Here is a 20260-nt window from a genome sequence, read left to right as displayed (position 1 = left end):
TTATTCCAAATGACAATTCTTGGGGCTCAAGAATCTACTGAATCAGAAACTGCACAGGTAAGACCCAGATGACTCTGATACATGCTAATATTTGAGAACCATAACTCTAGGACTTCTGAGAACTGCCCTGTACCAGAAGGGCGTAGAAACTTTAGACTATTTGCAGGTCCATAATTAACAGCAGAGAAAAAAAGCAAGTAACCAATTAAAAAGTATGCTCCCATCTACATGTCTATGACTCAATACCTTTTAAGTAAAAGCTCCTATCTTGTTTACAAGATTACAAGTTGACCATAAGTAACTGGCATGAAAGGTAAGCATCCATGAAACCGAAACACACTTTAAGAAAAGCAACACTTTATTTAATAAAAGTAGCTATTAAGTCAGACGATTCAGTCATAATACAAACCAATTTATATGATGAATACAAAGGAAATGTCCTCTCAGTTTAAAACTAATTGTACTGTTTTAGGTTTGTAGCATTTATTTCCTTTTTTTTTTTTATTTTTAAAAAACTATCCAGAGTAACAAATAAAGTTAAAAAAGAGAATGTTAGCTATTTTGGTCAAAGGTTTAATAAGAATGATTTAAATTAGTAGTGACCTTAAGGTTTGAGAATTATTTCTGGATTCTAAAGGTTTATGTTTTGTTTTCTTCCAACCATCACAATAATCAAGAAATGTGTGTGAGTGAACTATAACTCTTAAACCATAACTCTAATGGAACACTGCAAAAATACCTTAAAACTTATAAGGCATTTTTAGTACCTGCTATTTTAGTTCCACAATTAAAGACTTCATTATAGGCCAGACATGGTAGCTCATGCCTGTAATTCCAGGACTTTGGGAGGCGAAGGCTAGAGGACTGCCTGAGCTCAGGCATACTTTATAACATGTAAGCTAATAACTGCCAGCCTAAGCAACATGGCGAGACCTCAACTCTACAATAAATTAAAAAATTAGCCAGGCGTGGTGGTGCATGCCTGTGGTTCCAGCTACTTGGAAGGCTGAGGCAGAAGGATTGCCAGCAGATCAAGGCTGTGGTGGCCATGAGCATGCCACTACACTCCAACCTGGGCAACAGAGGGAGACTCTGACTCAAAAAAAAAAAAAGACTACATTATAGACTGTTGTGTACTTCATAAGAGAAGTTTCTTGCCTTTTTTAAACTGTAAAATGACAATTTATAATTGTATAAATGTATGGAATATAAAATTTTATGATTCATGAATACAATGTGGAATAATTAAATCAAGTTAGTTTACATATGCATCACCTCAAATATTTAATATTTTTGTGGTGAGAGTATTAAAAATTTACTTGCTCAGCAATTTAAAAATGTACAATGCTCTATTACTGATATTCACTTTTAAATGTTTCACTTAATGAGTCTGGACTCTCACCTAGGACCTCAGGGGGCTCTGACTGGAGGCCTTCTGGCTGCTGTCCCTGAAGTACATTGAGCAGAGCTTGGAGACTCCTGAGACACAGGGATGGATGAGAAAATCGTGTCTCCTTGATCAGTTCGAAAACTTCACAAAGTCCAACCTCAATAATCTGTTTAAGAGGGAAAAAAAGTATACTTTATAACATGTAAGCTAATAATACTTTTCAGGCAGTTTCGTTGATGCAAGTTACTTTCACAGGAGACTACTGTAATATTTTAAAAGCAAACCTGTTTAAAAAAAGTATATTTAATATGAAGACTTAGAAAACCATCTGGTAACATGGAAGACTAAAAAATAGCTGAACTGTTTAAAAAGCAGTTTTTAGTACAACAGAGTCATAATAAAATATCATGAAAATGGTTTATAACAATGAACTACAGACTAGATTGCATTCACTCAAAAGAAATAAACTGTATTAATTTACAGGTTCATCTGGGTGTACTTAGGTAAAATTTGGTACTCTTTTTGTTAAAAATCATGTTAATTATTACTCACAACCAGAAGTAAAGTCAACATTGCACATGTAGTAAAAAGATTTAAGAAGGCAATTTTCATCTTAACCTTTCCTACAATGGGTAAGAGTATCACAAAAAAGAATTAAAAACTGTGTAGCTAAAAATATCACCAGTACTTTTACTTATCTTATCATTCCTCATCAAAAGCAAGAAAAGTCTTAGCAAAAGAGATAAATCTTAACAAAGACTGAGCAAGCAAACTGTAATAAACTATCATAAGGACATACCTTCAGAAGACTGATAAGAGACATGACATTCCATTTCTCAGTTTATGTCAACGTATTAAGTACAAAATGTATAAGATTTCTTCAGGATATAGTAAAGTAAATTGTTTGCAGAAATAATTAACAGAAAGTTAAAACAAGACTCATCAGTAGAAATGTCTGGAGCATTAATTCTGCTGGACACAACAGTGGAAGAATATTCTCTCTACTGACATTTTTGCATTGATTAATATATTACATAAATATCTCCTAAGCATTTATATTGTGCAACTTACTACAGGAGATACCCTCTGTTCTTTATGAGTTTATCACCTAATAGGGTAAATGAGCCATATAAATACTTCGTCACCACCTCAGATCTCTGTCATAGCCTTTATCACATTACAGTGTTACTATTTTTTGTTTCCATTTTCCTTCTATACTGTGGCCTCCTTATGGAACATGTCTTAAATAGCTTAATATAACCTATGCCTAATCCATTGCCTTGCATATGATGGGCACATAATAAATATTTGCTTAATAATTCACTAAGTTGTATGCTAAAAACCACTGGAAAAGACATTTTCCACACAAGAGTCAAATCAGCTGTAGGCAAGTCAACTACAGTTCTGATTAACACTTGCAAGGTTTCTGGAAAATACAGATATAACTGAGAAGTCAAAATAACTAGGAGGATTGTCTTTAGAGAAAGTATCTAAAATCCTAGCAGGGCAGATTACAACTACTATTAAAGAAGAACCCGCATAGAGTTTCATTTGATTAAATACACTAAATGATGAAATTTTTTCATTTGATAAAGTTTCTTTTCTTGGAATGAACTAGAAAATAAAAACATGCTGTCTAAGATTTCCATCTGCTTATATACTTACAGGAAAGAAAAATCTGAAGTCAAGGATCTCCTAGCTACAAAATATGGGGCTCTATTCTCAAGTCACTGGGAGACTACTACACCCTATCAGTCTTTCCAACTGTTTACTATACTACCCGTCATGACTTTTCATAACTCCAAGAAGATTCTTCACATATGACATTTTTGGCCAAAATTCATTTTGACAAATAAAGGTCCTGTGGTGATAAAGAAATCACTGAATCTTGTCAAAAACAATAAGGCTGATTACTAAACAGGTTCCTGAGTTCTCTCTCTAGTTTAAAAACAAATATATGACAACAGGCCACCCAGGTAGGCTGCCTAAGAACAGAGTGCTGGCTGATTTTAAACATGCCCATAAAACTTCAGTCTCAACGTTCATGACAGAAAATTCCTCATCTGTTTGCAGATTCTCATTAATTATCCATATCTTCAGTATAGACTTTTCCATTTAATAAATGGAAAAACTAATTCATTTCTAGAATAGTAATATATGTATTCAATATATGACAAAATCAACCTCAAATTCTCCAACTATTAAAATAATTTTTAATATTTAGCTCTGAATTATTGAGAAGTACAAAACATGTTATTAAATAAGTATTTTTCTGCTGTTTGGCTAAGGAGAGATTATCTTACTAAATGTTAGAACTTTGAAAGCAGACTTTACAGGCTGAAGCCTGTCTTAAAGTCACTGAAAATACACTACACAAGGGGGCGCCCCCCCAAAAAAGGAATTATCTTTTGGAGGGCGAGCTCCTTGCAGTATACTCTGAATTTGTTCCTATGGATCAAAAGATCAACCAAAGTTTTCATCTAGAAGTTTTGACAAGGTAGCATCATGATTTGCAGAAGAAACATCCTGAATGTGGCAAACAGGTTACTGGTTCTTCCACCATGACAACGCCTCTGCTCACACACAATGAATGTTCAGCAGTTTTTTACCAAAAACGGCATGACCTACATGCCTCAATCTCCCTATCTAAGGCCCAATCTAGCCCAGAGTGCTTTGTTTTGTTTCCCCAGATGAAAAAAGTCCTCAAAGAGAAACATTTTGCCAGTGTGGAAAAGGTGAAACAAAAAATAGCAGAACCACTAAAAGGCATCAAAATTGACAAGTTCAAAAACTGTCTTGAGCAGTGGAAAAAGTGTCTTGATAGGTGCACTGCATCAGAGAGTACTTTGAAGGTGACTGAAGTTTGAGTAAATAAGAATAATAACACAATTTTTAATAAATAAGTTCTGGCTTTTGGGGGGGTCCCCCTTATATATACCTCCTCTCTATCAGAGGAGAATACAAGGAGAAAAAATATAATATGGTAAATACAGTATTATTTCATTTTCATTGCATAGAAAAAATGACCAAAGAAAAACACTTATTTTGGGTAATTTTTAGCTAATGAAATTTCAAAGATTATTTCTAATTTCTATTTTCTCTATAAAAAAAGTTCTGCATGTTTCAAATTATCTACAATGAATATGCACCACTTTTGTAATTAAAAATAATAAATGTGAAATTTAAGTAGAATAATAATGAATTAATAAGATAACATACTTCAATACTTTCAACAATGCACCATAACTAATCACCCAGCACATGGCTTTTCATTTTTTTTCAGAAAAGTCTTTTGTAAATTTACTGAATTTTACCTTTACTTTTGCTTTCAAATAATTATGTTCTTAAGTCTATCTATTATATTTGAAAGATAAATGAATACAAAGCCTCAATCCAATGTCAATGCTAGGAAAAGTGAGATTAAAAAGATACTTGGCAAAGAAAAATGATTTAATGAGTCTTTTCAAGGTTTTATTTTGCTCTTTTTAAATTATTTCCAAAGGTGGCTTTATTATTTTACTAATAAATATGAACATAAAAGTTTAGTTACATCACATCTAGATTTAACAATATTTATAACCCTTTGCCATCAAAAATTATATAAAGTTCTATTAAAAAGTTTTAGGATTAGTTCCAATACTTATAAGATACACTTGAAAAAACTCAAAATGTTTACAAATAATAAAAAAAATTAAAAATCTCAGGGAAGGGAGTAAAAGCAAAAAGAAGGCAACTGCAGAGGAAGCAGCAGCAGAAGAGAAGAAGAAAAAAAGAGGAAGAAAAATCCTGCTTCTCAGAAGGTTTGAATGTGAAACATTCTAAGCTCCTCATCTCTAACATACAAATGCATCCACAATTACTAACATCTTCTTCTCTTCACAGCCAGAGGAGCAAGTGTTCTTTCAACTTTTCAAAGCTAATTTATTTTTTCAAACAATATTCTTGATCTCACCCCCTCCTACCTCTCAGAATTTTGTTTCAACATGTGTCCACACATCCCAAACCTATTATTTCTAGCTGACACATTTTTCTTGAACTTTAACCCTACAAAGTACACATCGGATATTTCATATCTACCTAAAAACCAGTACATGCAAAACTAAACTTAATCATCTTTCCAGCAAAGCCCTGTTCCTCCTCTACTTCCCCCCCCTTTCAGTACACAGAATCACCACATAGAACCTTTAAGATTATGTTTAGATTCTGCCTTCTCTTTCAGCCTTTATAGCCAACTAATTATCAATTCCTGTCAATTCTGTTTCCTTAACAATTTTGTTGTTCAGTTAGTCCCCTACATATGAACGAGTTCCATTCTAAGAATGTATTCGTAAGTCCAATTTGTTCATAAATCCAGTCAAGTTAGTCCAGGTACGCAACTAAAACAACCAGCTATATAGTACTATACTGTAAAGGTGTTTATAATATTTCTCTACAAAGTTTCATTTCCCTTAGATGTAAAGCATTTCTTAGTAAACTGGAGAGTTCCTTAATAAGTAACTCAAATTCACTTGCACCTGCATACTTCCTTGTTTGCACCTAACCTGATGCTTGTTAACTACAGCTATCATTTACTGAGCACTTCTTTGTGCCAAGTAGTAGTCTCTCAAACATCCAGCAGTCATTAATTCATTTAAACTGTAACTACAACCATACCACATAGAAGACAAAACTAAGGCATGGATATGTGAAATAACTTTTCCAGCCTCACATAGCTAGTACTATTTAATGGTGAGTGTTTGAATCCAAGCAATTTGGCTCCATAATCCATGTTCCTAACCACTACACCCTGTTTCCAAACAGGCCAATACCTGGTGAAAAACTCAATACTAATCACTTTGGCCATCTGATCTTCTCTTAATTTTCTTTGCAAGTTTCCCTTTTGACTGTTAATTGTGCTGAAAAAGATATCTTAAGAATGCCCGCCGGGTTCGGTGGCTCAGCCTGTAATCCCGCGCCTTTGGGAGGCTGAGGTGGGTGGATTGCCTGAGCCCGCGGGTTCGAGACCCGCCTGGACAGCGAGACCTCATCTCTACAATAAATCAAAAAAATCAGCCGGGCGTGATAACACATGCCTGTAATTCCGGCTACTCAGAAGGCTGAGGCGGAAGGATCGCCGGAGCCCAGCAGGTCAAGGCTGCGGTGGCCGGGAGCGGCCACTGCACTCCAGTCTGGGCGACAGAGTGAGACTCCAACTCAAAAAAAAAAAAAAAGAATGTCCAATGTTTTAGTTACTTGATACTCATTTATCCCGATGTTTTAAGGTAGCCTAATAATGCATTATTCTTGATAATGTCATATCTTTTAATTTTAACTACAGTTTACTATTCAAAATCTGCATACCTGTTTAAAAGATTTCTCCAGGCTTTTGTTTTCTCTCACAATACCGACCTTAAACAGTGTGATTACCTTGTACACTATGACTCACCCAAACAAAGAAAGGTTTTACTGACTAAAAGTAAGTTATACAAATCCTGCAGCCTTACATCCTAGCTTAACCTCATTAAGCATAAGAATTACACTCAGAGACATGGTCTCTACCTGGAGGGACACTCATGCTTGTTTTAGGTTAAAGAAAGAAACTAACAGAGTAGGTGCTGTTAAGACATTTGACACAGAAGGAATAAGGGAAGGGGAAGTGTCCTGCCCTGAAACAGGAAGAGATAGAGACATTGGAAGATGGCTGATTAATAAATCAAGGAAGTATACAACACCTTTATTACCTATGAAATATGAAGTCATTTGCTGAGAATACAGTGAGAACCTGACAGTACAATTAAGGATGGTGGTACATGTAGGAATAGCAACATATACAAGAGAAATCAGACCAGGTTTCATTTATGCTGTTATTTCCAAGTAGTAAAAAATATTTAGATGATCTCTCATGTGTATGTATAAGTTTTTAGGGCATAGTTTTAGGGTATCAATTTAATAAAAAAGCAATACATGTGAATCATTTTAATAAATAAATATTTTAAAATACATACATATTCAGAAAAAAGCCATATTCATAGATCATATAAAAGTATCAATTTTTTTAAATGTCTACATTTTCAACTATTCTTGTGTTAGAAATACTAGCTACATCAATTATACAGAAAAAATATGTATTACATATTAAATAACATTAAAGTCTGGAAATATACCAATACTTAAACAGAATAGAGTGTATTAAGAATAGTTTGTCTTAATGTTTCTATTATACCAATGAGCTTATGTATTTCTGGTAAATAAGGGAGTAACATCAGAATAACATATAAGTTGGATTGGTTCATATGTGATTTTCTTCCTAAGCAAGGGAAGCTAGAACATCAAGAGTACAATTATAAACTTAGACAGAAAAGGAAAAGGTTCTCAGCTAAACTACTGCACAGCCAAGATCCTTTTTAGTTCTATTTCAAGAAAAATAAAAATGCATACCTGCATCCAGGGATCCCTCCCAGCAAGGAACACCTCCAGCTTTCCAGGGCTCTTGGCTTGTTGTCATTTGTACTTTCTCTTGTGCCCACCTTACTGTCAGCCCACTGGCTCAGAGCTGCACTTCCATCTGTCATGGTCCAATGACTCTATGCCAGTACTTTCACTATACCGCTTTTGTACATTTTTAATAGTACCTGTAACAGACTCCAATCAACTGATCTCCTTGCCTGGGCTTTCCAAGCACCTCCCATTAAATTACCAATTAGTGACTTTGTTAACATTCCGGTTACAAAGTTGCAGTTTTCCTTTTCTTCTTTAAACCTATTTTGATCCATAAGCAATGTTATTCTTAGTGCACAAGTCTACAAAAAATTATTTTAGCAATGCTTATATGTGTATTATAGTCAAAATACCTATAGGTTACACATCTTAATAGAACTCAGTAGCTTACCTTTGGAAGCTTGATAGGGGGCTCTTTGGATTCCTCCTCTTCATCACTATCTGATTCTCCACTCTGCACAGAGTTCTTAGATGCAGCTGCCAATGATAGCTCCTTTTTCTGCCATTCCAGAACACAATGCCGTACATTGCAGTAAATATTGAAAGCAGAAGGATTACTATGTAGTTTGATATCTGGTATAATTACTGTATTCTCCAAGCTTTCAGACTGAAATAGAAAATAGAATATTTCAACTTCACATTCTTTTCCATCACCTTCAATTCCTATTTTAAATAAAAAAGTAATAATTAGACAGTTAACTGACTTTCAGAAGTCACATTAAGTAGCACATACTAAGTCTATGGACTCAACTTCTAGTACTCTTTTTCGTACTTCACTATTTTTTTAGTAACACAGAAATAACCAACCTGACAAGGGCCAAAACTGGATAGGCAAAGAACTTTAAAATATTATTTTATTCCCATGATAGGAATTGAGTCAACAAAGTTTCACTGCTAGAGTATCGTTTCAAGGGAAATTAATTTGGTGCCTTTCTAAGGGACACCAGATATGCTATAGAGTCTCAATGAACTAGAAATGTTGAATTACATTCTGTATTCTTTTAAAAGCAGACATAGAAATGTACACAGAAATTAGGGCTAAAAAAAAAAATTCCTGAATTTTCATCAATTCTCATTTTATTCTTATTCAAATAACAGTAATGCCAAGAAAACTACAGATGATGGACATATACTTCTCAAAGCTTTCTCTTAACTACTGAAAATCATGTGCTTGGTAATTTGTTAAAACTAAATTTCTCTTTTGTGCTTAGCACTGTATACATCAGACAGCAACCATACTGTCAAGATCAACATTTATATCACAAATATAAAGAACCATTTTAAGATTATTGTTAAAATGCAAGTTCCAACAATCAGAGTATGTTCAGGAAGTATATTTAATAAATAAAATGGAAGCTTAAGTACCAAAAACACTTGGTCCCAAAATTCTACCCTTCTTCCTTAAATAATTGGGAAAAAGTACTCTTGTTAAATTGGCATATAACTTGCAAGTGTGTCCTCCAGAGGTATTAAAAACAAGCAAATACCAGCAACCCAAATCCAACAATATAAGAAAGAATATTATGACCAACTGAGGTTTAACCCAAGAGCAATGTTGGCACAACACTGGAAAAGCATTCAGTGTAATAATGGAGAAAAAACATAAGATACTGTAAATAAACACAGAAAAAGCATCTGACAAAAGTCTAATACCAATTCATGATGAAGAAAAAATGAAAGAATAGACAGGAACTTCCTCAACTTGAAATACCCACAGCTAACACAGTAACAGATCGAATGTCTTTCCTCTAAGATTGTGAACAAGGCAAATACATCTACTCTCAGCAACTCATCAACATTGCCAAGAAAAAAGGCAAAGTTAGAAAAGAAGTATCTTCTAGAAAAGATATGTCTTTGTAAAAGACATGTAAAGAATCTTAAGGAATCGGCAAGAAAACTACCAAAAATAATTTGTAGAGTTAGCAAAGTCACAGGATATAAGATCAGTATATAAAAATAAGTAATATATCCCTATCTAGGAATGAACAATTGAAAAATGTAATTTTAAAAATAATAGCATTGGCCAGCTCGGTGGCTCAGCCTGTAATCCCGTGCTTTGGGAGGCCGAGGTGAGTGAACTGCCTGAGCCCAAGGGTTCGAAACTCGCCTGGGCAACTTGGCGAGACCTCATCTCTACAATAAATCAAAAATCATCTGGGCATGGTAGCGCGCGCCTGTAGTTCCAGCTACTTGGAAGGCTGAGGCGGAAGGATCGCCGGAGCCCAGCAGGTCGAGGCTGCGGTGGCCGGGAGCGTGCCACTGCCCTCCAGCCTGGGCGACAGGGTGAGACTCCAACTCAAAAAATAAAAATAGCATTAAACCTCAGACTGAGAGAAGATATCTGCAAACCACATATCCAACAAAGGACCAGTGTTCAAAATATATAAAGAATTCTCAGAATTCAACAATTAAAACAAACAAGGAATCCAATTAGCAAACGGGCAAAAGATATGAACAGACACGCAACTGAGGAAGATTCACAGAAGACAAGCACATAAAAAGAAGTTCACCATCATTTACCATTAGGAAAATGTAAATTAAAATAAAATAAGATATAGTACACACCTATCAGAATGGCTAAAATAAATGGTGACAACACACAATGCTGGTGAGCATGAGGAGAAACTAGATCATTTATACACTGCTGATGATCAGGTAAAATGGAACAGCCACTGTGGAAAAAAGTATGGCGATTTCTTACAAAATTAAACATATACCATAGAATAAAAAAATTTACATTTACACAAAAACCAGTACATGAATGTTCATAACAGCTTTATTTAAAAATAGATGCAGTCAAGCATGGTGGCTCACGCCTGTAATCCTAGCACTTTGGGATTGCTTGAGGCCAAGAGTTCAAGACCAGCTTGGACAACATAGTGAGACTTCATCTCTACAAAAAATAAAAAATAAATAATTAGCTGGGAATGTGGGCACATGCCTGTAGCCCAACTACTTCAGAGCCAGAGGCAGAAGAATCATCTGAACCCAGGAGGTCAAAGCTATGGTGAGCTGTGATCGTGCCACTGAACTTCAGCCTAGGAGACAGAATGAGACTCCAACTCATAAATAAATAAATAAATAAATAAATAAAACAAGCAAGCCCAAAACTAGAAACAACCCAGAAGTTTTTTTAATAGGAAAATGGTTAAACAAATTGTGGTATATCCATACCATAAAATTACTCAGCAAAAAAAAAGGAACAAACTATTGATATATGAAATAATTTGTATCAATCTCAAAGAAATTACGCCAAGTGGGAAAAAAGCCAATCCCAAAAGATTACACATTGCACATTTCCATTTTTGTAATATTCTTAAAATGGTAAAATTATAGAGATCAGTGGTTGCCAGAGGCTAATGAGAAGTCGAGGTAAGGAGATGGCTTTGGCTATAAAGGGAAACACAAAGAATCCTTCTGATGAACTGTTGTATATCTTGATTGTGGTAAAGGTCACATGGACCTATACATGTGATAACATTTCACAGACCTAGGAGCACACAAACACATACACACACAAATGAGTACATGTAAAACTAGTGAAATCTGAGCAAGATGGGTGGGTTACATCAGTGATGACTTCCTGGTTGTGGCACTGAACTACAGTTATACAAGATATCACCACTGGGAAAAATGGGCAAAGGGTATACAGAACGTCTCTAAAGTATTCATAATGGAAATCATCTCAAAACAAAATAAATTGCTAAAAATACCTGCATTTGCAAAACATCAAAAATATAAAATAATTGTAAGTAAATGTAACAAAATATGTGCAAGCCCAATACACTGGAACTAAAAATTGTTGCCAAGTGAAATTTAAAAGACTTAAATAAATGGAGAGAAATACCATGTTCACAGATTGGAAGATTTAGTACCATTAAAATGACAACTCTTACTCTGTGCAAGCCACAGAATAGGAGAAATTATTTGGAATATAGATAATATCACCTACCCTTGGAGATGATGGATATGTTCTAAACCTTGACTGTAGTAATGGTCTCATGTGTATATGTTATCTTTCAAAACTCAATGAATTGCATGCTTTACATCCTTATTTCAGATGTGGCTATTAAAAAACCTGATCTAAGACAGAGACATGTTTGGTACCAGGTCACAGAAGAAGTTTTCTGAATAATAAATTTGATTTACCCTATAAGAAAGTGAAGTTATATGCTGGAGGGTAGGTTTCACCAGAGGCTTGAGGAGAATGGCAAAGGTCTGAAATAATCATAGGAGAAAATGAGAAAACTATTTGACCAGAAAAAAACCAGTCCAAGACAATCTGGTTATGGAAGGTCCATTTGAGATTGATAATCATGAATGTGTACTGCTATCAGTGAACTCTCATTTAACTCTCTAGCAGCACATAGAACTCTCCCTTTAGAGAAAGAGAAAATAGCTGTATTTATAGTATTGAATTTTGTCAGATGAATGCCAAAAATATACAAGGTGGATGTGGTAGGCAGAATAATGGCCTCCAAAAACATCTACACCCTCATGCCCAGAACCTGTGAATATGTTACCAAACACAGCAAAAGGAATTCTGAAGATGTGATTAAACCAAAGACTTTGAGATGGAGAGATTATGCTGGGTTATCTGGACAGGCCGAATGAAAGCACCAGGGTCCTCATAAGTAAAAGAGGGAGGCAGGATAGTCAGAGAAAAAGATAAAACAACAGAAAACTCTCAGTGCTACAGCATAAAAAAAAAATTCAACCAATGACTGCTGGCTTTGAAGATGGAAGGAGGCCACAACCCAAGGAATCTGGGCAGCTACTAGAAACTGAAAAGGCAAAGAAAAGAATGCCCCCCCAGAACCTCCAGAGGGAATACGATCATGCTGACACTTTGATTTTAGGCCAGTCAGATCCATTTTGTACTTCAGATTTCCAGAACTGTAAGATAATTTATGTTGTTTTAAGTCACCAAGTTTGTGTAATTTGAGAAACTTGTAATAGGGAAATAAAATATTAGATTAAGCAAGAGTTTTTCTAAGAGACTGTGTCATCTAACCTGAGTAAGAAGGAAACTAAATAAAGAAGATGGCTGATGGATGAGGAAAAATAAAGGAGCCAGGGAAGCAAAAATTAAGGCTATAAAGTAGTATAGCTAAATGGCATTTTTAAAATAACTTTTAAAAAAGAAGGCAGGTAAAAATAATCTGAAAGCAGTAACAGAAGTCAAAGAGACTAATAATATCATTTTACTATTTTAAATGTTCATCATGAGCAAAAACTGCTTCTTGCTCATCTTTGTATCCCAGACACCTAGTATAATACCTGCAAATACTCAGCAACTAAAGTTTGAGGAATAAATTAATGAATTTATTATAGCATTCTTATCACAAGCTACTCCTAAAAAGAAGATATAACTACTGAGAGCCAGGAAAGAAAGTTGCATTACTAAGGGCACAAAGCTAGTTAGAGATCAAATTGAAGAAAACAAAAGACCTCGACTTCCCACCTTTTCCTTGATATCATATTGTCACTATTTTAGGAAAATCACCAAATGAAACTTTAAAAGAACTTAAAAGGCATTCAATACTCCCCTAATCTGACTTTGCACATAGTACCAAAAAGCAGAAAAGAGATAGAGGTTGGAAATCTGAACGACTGTATTTGTTAGAGGTTTTTTAGTATATTGAGAATGTTGTCTACTTCCCTCTTCTATCCCAAAAGCAGAAGTAATAAAAGTGATAGATATACACATTATTTTTCTGCCCACCCAGCAACACTTTCCTCAGGGTAGCCACTCCTCCCCCAGTTCATGTGGTCTGCTCATTTGGATGCTCACCGAACCACTCATTAAAAATACAACTTAGAGCCGGGCTCGGTGGTTCAGCCTGTAATCCTGCACCTTTGAGAGGCTGAGGTGAGTGGATTGCCTGAGCCTGCGGGTTCGAGACCCGCCTGGGCAACTTGGCAAGACCTATAAATCAAAAGACAACAAATCAAAAATTAGCCGGGCGTGGTAGCACGCGCCTATAGTTCCAGCTACTTGGAAGCTGAGGCGGAAGGATTGCCAAAGCCCAGCAGGTAGAGGCTGCAGTGGCCGGGAGCAGCCACTGCACTCCATTCTGGGCAACTGAGTGAGACTCCAACTCAAAAAAAAAAAAATACAACTTAGTCTAACCAATCAAAGTACCCCATCACCTTGGCAAAAGTCAATGACACAGGTAAATTTTTTTAAATCCTATCCAAGACTTTATGCTATAACTAGTAGAAGAAATTGCCTCTTGCTCAAAGAAAATAAAGTTGGATCTGCCAGCAATATTAGCCCTCAGTCACAGACTATAAGCCCACGCATATAGGAAAGAAGCAAGAGATAAAGACATGGATTTAGACATTATTTAATCCCTGAATCTAGCTGTCTCAAGATACAGCCACCAAATAAATTCCATCCCTTTACCCTTTTATTTTATTTTAAGTTTACTACTTTGAAGTATATTTTTCTCAATTACAACAGCAAGAACACTAATTTAAAAGGGCAGGAAACAACTCCCTCTTCAGTTGATACACAGGCCCAGCTACACTGTTATTTCTTTAATCCAAAGTGGAGTTGTTCAGGAATCATAATCATGACTTTTCTCTTCTTTCTGTGTAGGTTTCTTAGTACAGTTGTTCAATAGAAAAGAGACTGTTAGATACAGTGGGTTCTGGCCACTGAAAATGTTTAAGAAAAAAAACCACGTAATACAGAGAACATTTCTGTACTAGGTTAAAAAAGAGATCCTTGGTCTCTAAGATCCCATCTAATTCAAATATCCCTATTGCCTTTTCTTTTACACAGCGACTAACAGTCAAAAGAAGCTTAGAACAGTATAGATGTACCAAGAATTTCTCTAATTCCTGTCAAGAAAGGCATATGGGCCAGGCTCGGTGGCTCAGCCTGTGATCCCATGCTTTGGGAGGCTGAGGTGAGTGGATTGCCTGAGCCTGCAGGCTCAAGAACCGCCTGGGCAACTTGGCAAGACCTCATCTCTACAATAAATTTTTAAAAATTAGCCAGGCATGGCAGCGCGCGCCTGTAGATCCGACTACTTGGAAGGCTGAGACAGAAGGATCGCCCGAGCCCAGCAGGTCGAAGCTGTGGTGGCTGGGAGCGGCCACTGCACTCCAGTCTGGGCGACAGAGTGAGACTCCAACTCAAAAAAAAAAAAAAAGAAAGAAAAGAAAGGCATATGATGAACCCAAACCCAAGTTCCAACTCACAAGTCAACTTTATTCCGTTTATTTTTCAGGTGAAAGAAGAGAAGAGCTCAAAGGATAAATAATAAATAATTTTCAGATTTTAACTTCTAGGTTACTGATCAAGAAACATCCAAAAGTAAAGATGAAACTAAAAATGGAACCAAATAATAAGGGACTTTTACAAAATTACTTCAGTGCACAGAACTGAAAAGGTTTTGCTAATTATACACATTTTTTTAAATCTTGGCTTTTTATTCAAATCACTATAGAAAAAGTCCTTCTTCCCTATAAATTACAAGCAGCTTTACCTTGCTTCTTGTCTTCACTTTTGATTTGCTCTTCTGTTTCCTTTTCAACTTCTTTTTATTTAAAATTTTCTTATTCCTAAAAGTTAAGAAAAAAATTGAAAAATTTAGTTATAAATGGTTATATGAGAACATACAAAGCTATCAAAAATAAGTATTTCCAAAAAGGTATTTGGATATTTTTCTTACAAGCTTTCTATGAAACAATACGCTCTACATATACAAATGAGATACTAACATATAAAGGTAGTTATTAAGAAGACAACACAACGGGACAACTAAGAAATATATATTAAATGATAAATAATAAAAATTTGAATTCTGCAAAAGTTTATATAAAGTGAAAGCATTTAAAAAGATATCAAATGATTTTTTTTAAAACTTTATTCAACAGTGGGGATGCTAATAATCAGATATGTTCCCTTCTCAGAAAAAAAACCTGCTCTTGCAGTGAGGGCTACAGCACAATGGGGCTTAAGAGTCACTTTTTACTAAATTACTGTAGGAAAATCTCCAACTCATATACATTATGTATTCAGTCACCAGTTTTTCATTATATCACAGCCCCAAGATCAAATTATTCTATAAGCAAAAGGAAGTACCTAAATGACTGAATAAGAGGGAAAAAAATGTGGGAAAGAATAAATATAGTAGAAGAAACAAAAGGCTAGGAAAACACTTTATTTTTATTTCATTTAACATTTTTTACGCTCACCATGTTGAGATGTACACTGCTAGCTAGTAAATACACAAAACGAAAAAGATAGTTGTTGCCCACAAGGCGCTCTCAACCTTAAATGAAAAGTGCAGTTTAATAACAAGAGGATGCTACTGCTGTAATAAAGACAAAAGGGGGTAGGGAAGAGAGAAGAGAAAGAGAAAAGGAGGAGAGGAGGTTGTTAGATACTGTAGAGTTCAAGTCCTTCATACTTGGTAACTAATTTAGTTAGAGTAACGACAAAAGAAAAAAGTTTTAAGCCTAGGTCACTTGGAGGTAGAGATGTCATTCATAAAAATAGGGATGTCATTCATAAAAAACAGTCTGCTAAAGGAAAAAGGGGCTTGATTCTGAAGATGTTTGAATTCAAAATGCCAAAATGTCAACAAATAAGAGCAAAAAGCATATGAAAATTTCATCCTTGACACTTCCTTAAGCTTCACTCCTCAAATCAAAATAATCACAAAGTCTTATCAATTGTATCTCATAAATAGTTCTTGAATCTGTCCACATCATCTTTACTGCTGCTATGCTAATAAAATCTAAGGTATCACTACCTCTTGCCTGAACTACTGGTAAAAAGTTCTCAACTCATTTCTGTATATCCAAATTAATCCCCCTTCAATCCATTCTTCACATAGGAACCCAAGTCAACTTTTAAACTTTTTAAAAAATCACTTAATGAAACCTTAAAAGAACTTAAAAGGCATTCAAGATTCCCATAATCTGACTCTGCACATAGCCCAAAAAATGCGAAAGGGATAAAGGTTGGAAATCTGAGTGACTATATTTGTTAGAGGTTTTTTGTACACTGAGAATGTCATCCACGTCCCTCTTCTATCCCAAGGCAGAAGGAATAAAAGTGATATAGTGAACAGACAGAAGTGAGTGGGTAATTCCTCCAGCTAAAACTCAGTATCTTCTCAATTCTCTTTAGATACTAAGTCCCAAAGTACTGACATGGTTTAAAAGATTCTCGTCTAATAACTAATCTCTGCCAACCTCTCCTGCCTCATTTTGCATTCCTCTCCACCTGGTTTCTCATACTTCAGTCACAAGGACATTCTTACAGTTGTTGGAACCTATTGAGCTCCACTGGGGCTTTCACAAAGATTTTCTTTTTGCCTGAAATTCTCTCTCATATCTTCTCATGCTAACCACTATTCAACTATGAGGTCCTAGCAAAGGTGTCACTCAGGAAAGTCTAACTTCCCAGACTGGATGAGTTTCCCTAATATGCACTCTTGGTTTATCTTATCTTTTTGCTTCATTGTATAACCTGTAACTGTAACTATGTACAGGATTATTATTTAAAGTATTGATTGCTCCCTCACTAAGCTGTAAGCATCAACAGTGCAGGGGGTATGTCTTTCTTGTTCAATGCTCTAACCTCTGTCCAGAAAAATACCTAGGAGATAGTACTCAATAGCGTTTTGAGAAACTGAAAAGAGGAGAAAGGAAGGAGGTAAAATAAGAAGAGAAGAGAGTAAAAGAGGCAGAGAACCAGTCAGATCCATAGAAACATGAATGCATTTAAAGGCTATCTAGTCAAAAATATCCACTATGAAGTTATCCATGGGATTGCTTTACACAGATTTTGATGCAAAAGAGGAAATGGAAATCATGTATGTGGACAACATTTCCCCAAGATAATATGCTTCAAAAGTAAAAAGTAACAAATAGTGCCAAATGCTAAACTTGAACAGACATACCTGCTTACACAATCTACTCAACTACTAGCATTGTGAGAGCATGAAAAATGTCTATTTCAACTTTTTACTTTTAGGACATGCATCAGTGTCGGACATCATAGATGTTCAAAAAAATATCAGATGAACAAATATCTGAAAAGCAATGAGTATTTTTCATGTGTGGTTTAGGATAGGGGTCCTCAACCCACAGGCCATGGACAGGTACTGGGCAGTGGCCTGCCAGAAACCAGGCCATACAGCAGGAGGTGAGCGGTGGGCAAGCAATGCTTCATCTGTTTTTATAGCCACTCCCCACTGCTTGCATGAACACGTGAGCCCTACCTCCTGTCAGATCAGCAGCGGCATTAGATTCTTATAGGAGCACAAACCCTGTTGTAAAGGGTGAACACAAGGGACCCAGGTCACGCGTTCCTTATGAGAATCCAAAGCCCAGTGATCTGAGGTGGAGCAGAGGCAGCGATACTGCATATACAGACCAACATTGGCAGTTAGGTTTGATTGCACATCACAAACTTCCCCCTACTCCCACCATCCATAGAAAAGCTGTCTTCCACAAAACCAGGCCCTGGTGCCAAAAAAGTTGGGGACCGTTGGTTTAGAAAATCTTCCCTTATATTAACGACAACTTAAGTGAAATAAGTTATTTAAGCAACAGAAATACATAACTAGTAAGAGGTTGTCAGCTCCTTCTATATGATTAGAAGAACATCAAAGTTTATTGGTTAAAAAACCAATTTCAGAGAAGCAGAATATATCAATCCAAATTCAGACAGATTTCCTAAAAACTAGGTTATCATTGACTTAACTTTTCCCAATTATAGACCAAAATTTTTCTGTTTAGTTTAATGGACTTCTTTAAAGTTCAAATGCCTTTACATGCATTACTAAAATACATTCTTTTTCTATGCACGGTGGCATTTAACTAGATGACAGTCCCAATGATGTGAACCCATCCATTTTTTGAACACTGACCAACTAAAGAACCACCTTTTCCCAAATTAATTACAAATTAATTTTACTGAGTTTTTTTGTTGAGGTAGAGAGTTTTCAAAAAGAGCCAATAATAAGGTGAAAATTATATGAAGAAAATCTGTATTTAACACCAGAAAATAAAAATGTTATTTACTAGTAATATGACATCCTATTATATGACTATATTTAAGAACTAAGCTTAAACTTTTCATGATATCTAAGGATGCACAGATAAAATAAAAGAAATACTACAAAACCAGTCTTACACATTAACAATTTATCTTGAAATTTCTGATGATTTAGGGCTTTAAATCCTAAATCAATAGAAGCTTAATGAAGAATGTCTGGAATTGATCCTGTAAGACTTTCGGTCTTCTTACAAAAAGAACTTTATACCCAAGAGATTTGAAAGAATTATGGTTGATAATGAAAGAAAAAGGCTATTAACATGCCTTAAATATTTATTTTAAAATATTTACTTTAAAAATTCCAAAGAAAGTTTTCTTAATAGCAACACTGTTTAAGGAAAACTAAATACTTTTACAAAATAAGAACAAATAACCAGTGATACAGATCAGTACTTTATCAGCTTATTACTGAGCCTGCTTTACAACAAAAAAATTTATTTATAACTTAATTTCAAAATGTCTCTCATTGAAATCTCCTCCATTTGCAAAATAAAGAGATAAAGAAGATTATCTCTTAAGTTCCTTCTAACTCTAAAATGCTCGGATTTTATTAAGTCCAGATTTCAAAACTTCTAGAATAAAATGGTTTCAATCTTTTGGTTGATTTCATTTAGTAATAAGAAATAAAAAATTTCTGAGTCTACGGTCTAAAGCAGGAATGAGCAAATTATTCTGTAAAGGGTCAGATAGTAAATTTTATGCTTTGTGGGATCCCTGTTGCAATTACTCAACTGTTATAACATGAACACAGTCATAGCACATAAATAAGTGTGGCAATATTATAATAAAACTTTTGAATTACAGATAATTTCATGTGCCATAAGACATTTGTCTTCTTTTTATTTTCTTTCAACCTGTTAAAAATGTAAAAGCCACTGGCTGGGCTCGGTGGCTTAGTTTGGGAGGCCAAGGCAAGTGAACTGCCTGAGCCTGTGGGTTCAAGACCAGCACGGGCAACTTGATGAGACCTCATCTCTAGAATAAATCAAAAAAATTAGCCAGGTGTGGTGGCGCATGCCTGGAGTTCTGGCTACTTGGAAGACTGAGGCGGAAGGATCACAGGAGCCCAGCAGGTCGACACTGGGGTGGCCATGAGTGTGCCACTGTACTCCAACCTGGGCGACAGAGTGAGACTCCAACTCAAAAAAATAAAAAATAAAAATGCAAAAGCCTTTCTTAGGTCACTGGTGATACAAAAGAACTGAGTCAGATCTGGTGGGACCATTGCTCACCACTAGTCTAAGGGTATATTTTTATAAACAGGCACGTATCAGAAAGGAAAAAAATATACTATATAGTTATTAATA

General features: G+C 35.4%; 1 protein-coding gene across 1 annotated transcript in view; it reads right to left on the bottom strand.

The window, feature by feature from the left end:
- The window catches only part of LOC103261128 (E3 ubiquitin-protein ligase MYCBP2-like), a gene marked incomplete at both ends in the record, with an annotated part of 68850 nt that extends 53408 nt beyond the window's left edge, over positions 1-15442 (bottom strand). The window contains 3 exons of the mRNA XM_008058746.1: positions 1403-1556; positions 8259-8474; positions 15367-15442. Of these exons, the coding sequence (XP_008056937.1) occupies positions 1403-1556; positions 8259-8474; positions 15367-15442 (446 nt within the window). The remainder of the gene's footprint in view (positions 1-1402; positions 1557-8258; positions 8475-15366) is intronic.
- Between the last annotated feature and the right edge of the window lie 4818 nt (positions 15443-20260).

This window comes from Carlito syrichta, unplaced genomic scaffold, assembly GCF_000164805.1.
Source record: "Carlito syrichta isolate Samal-C Ts95f unplaced genomic scaffold, Tarsius_syrichta-2.0.1 Scaffold303607, whole genome shotgun sequence".
Classification (NCBI taxonomy): Eukaryota; Metazoa; Chordata; class Mammalia; order Primates; family Tarsiidae; genus Carlito; species Carlito syrichta.
Note: the sequence above shows the minus strand (reverse complement) of the source record. Positions and strands in the feature narration are given on the sequence as shown.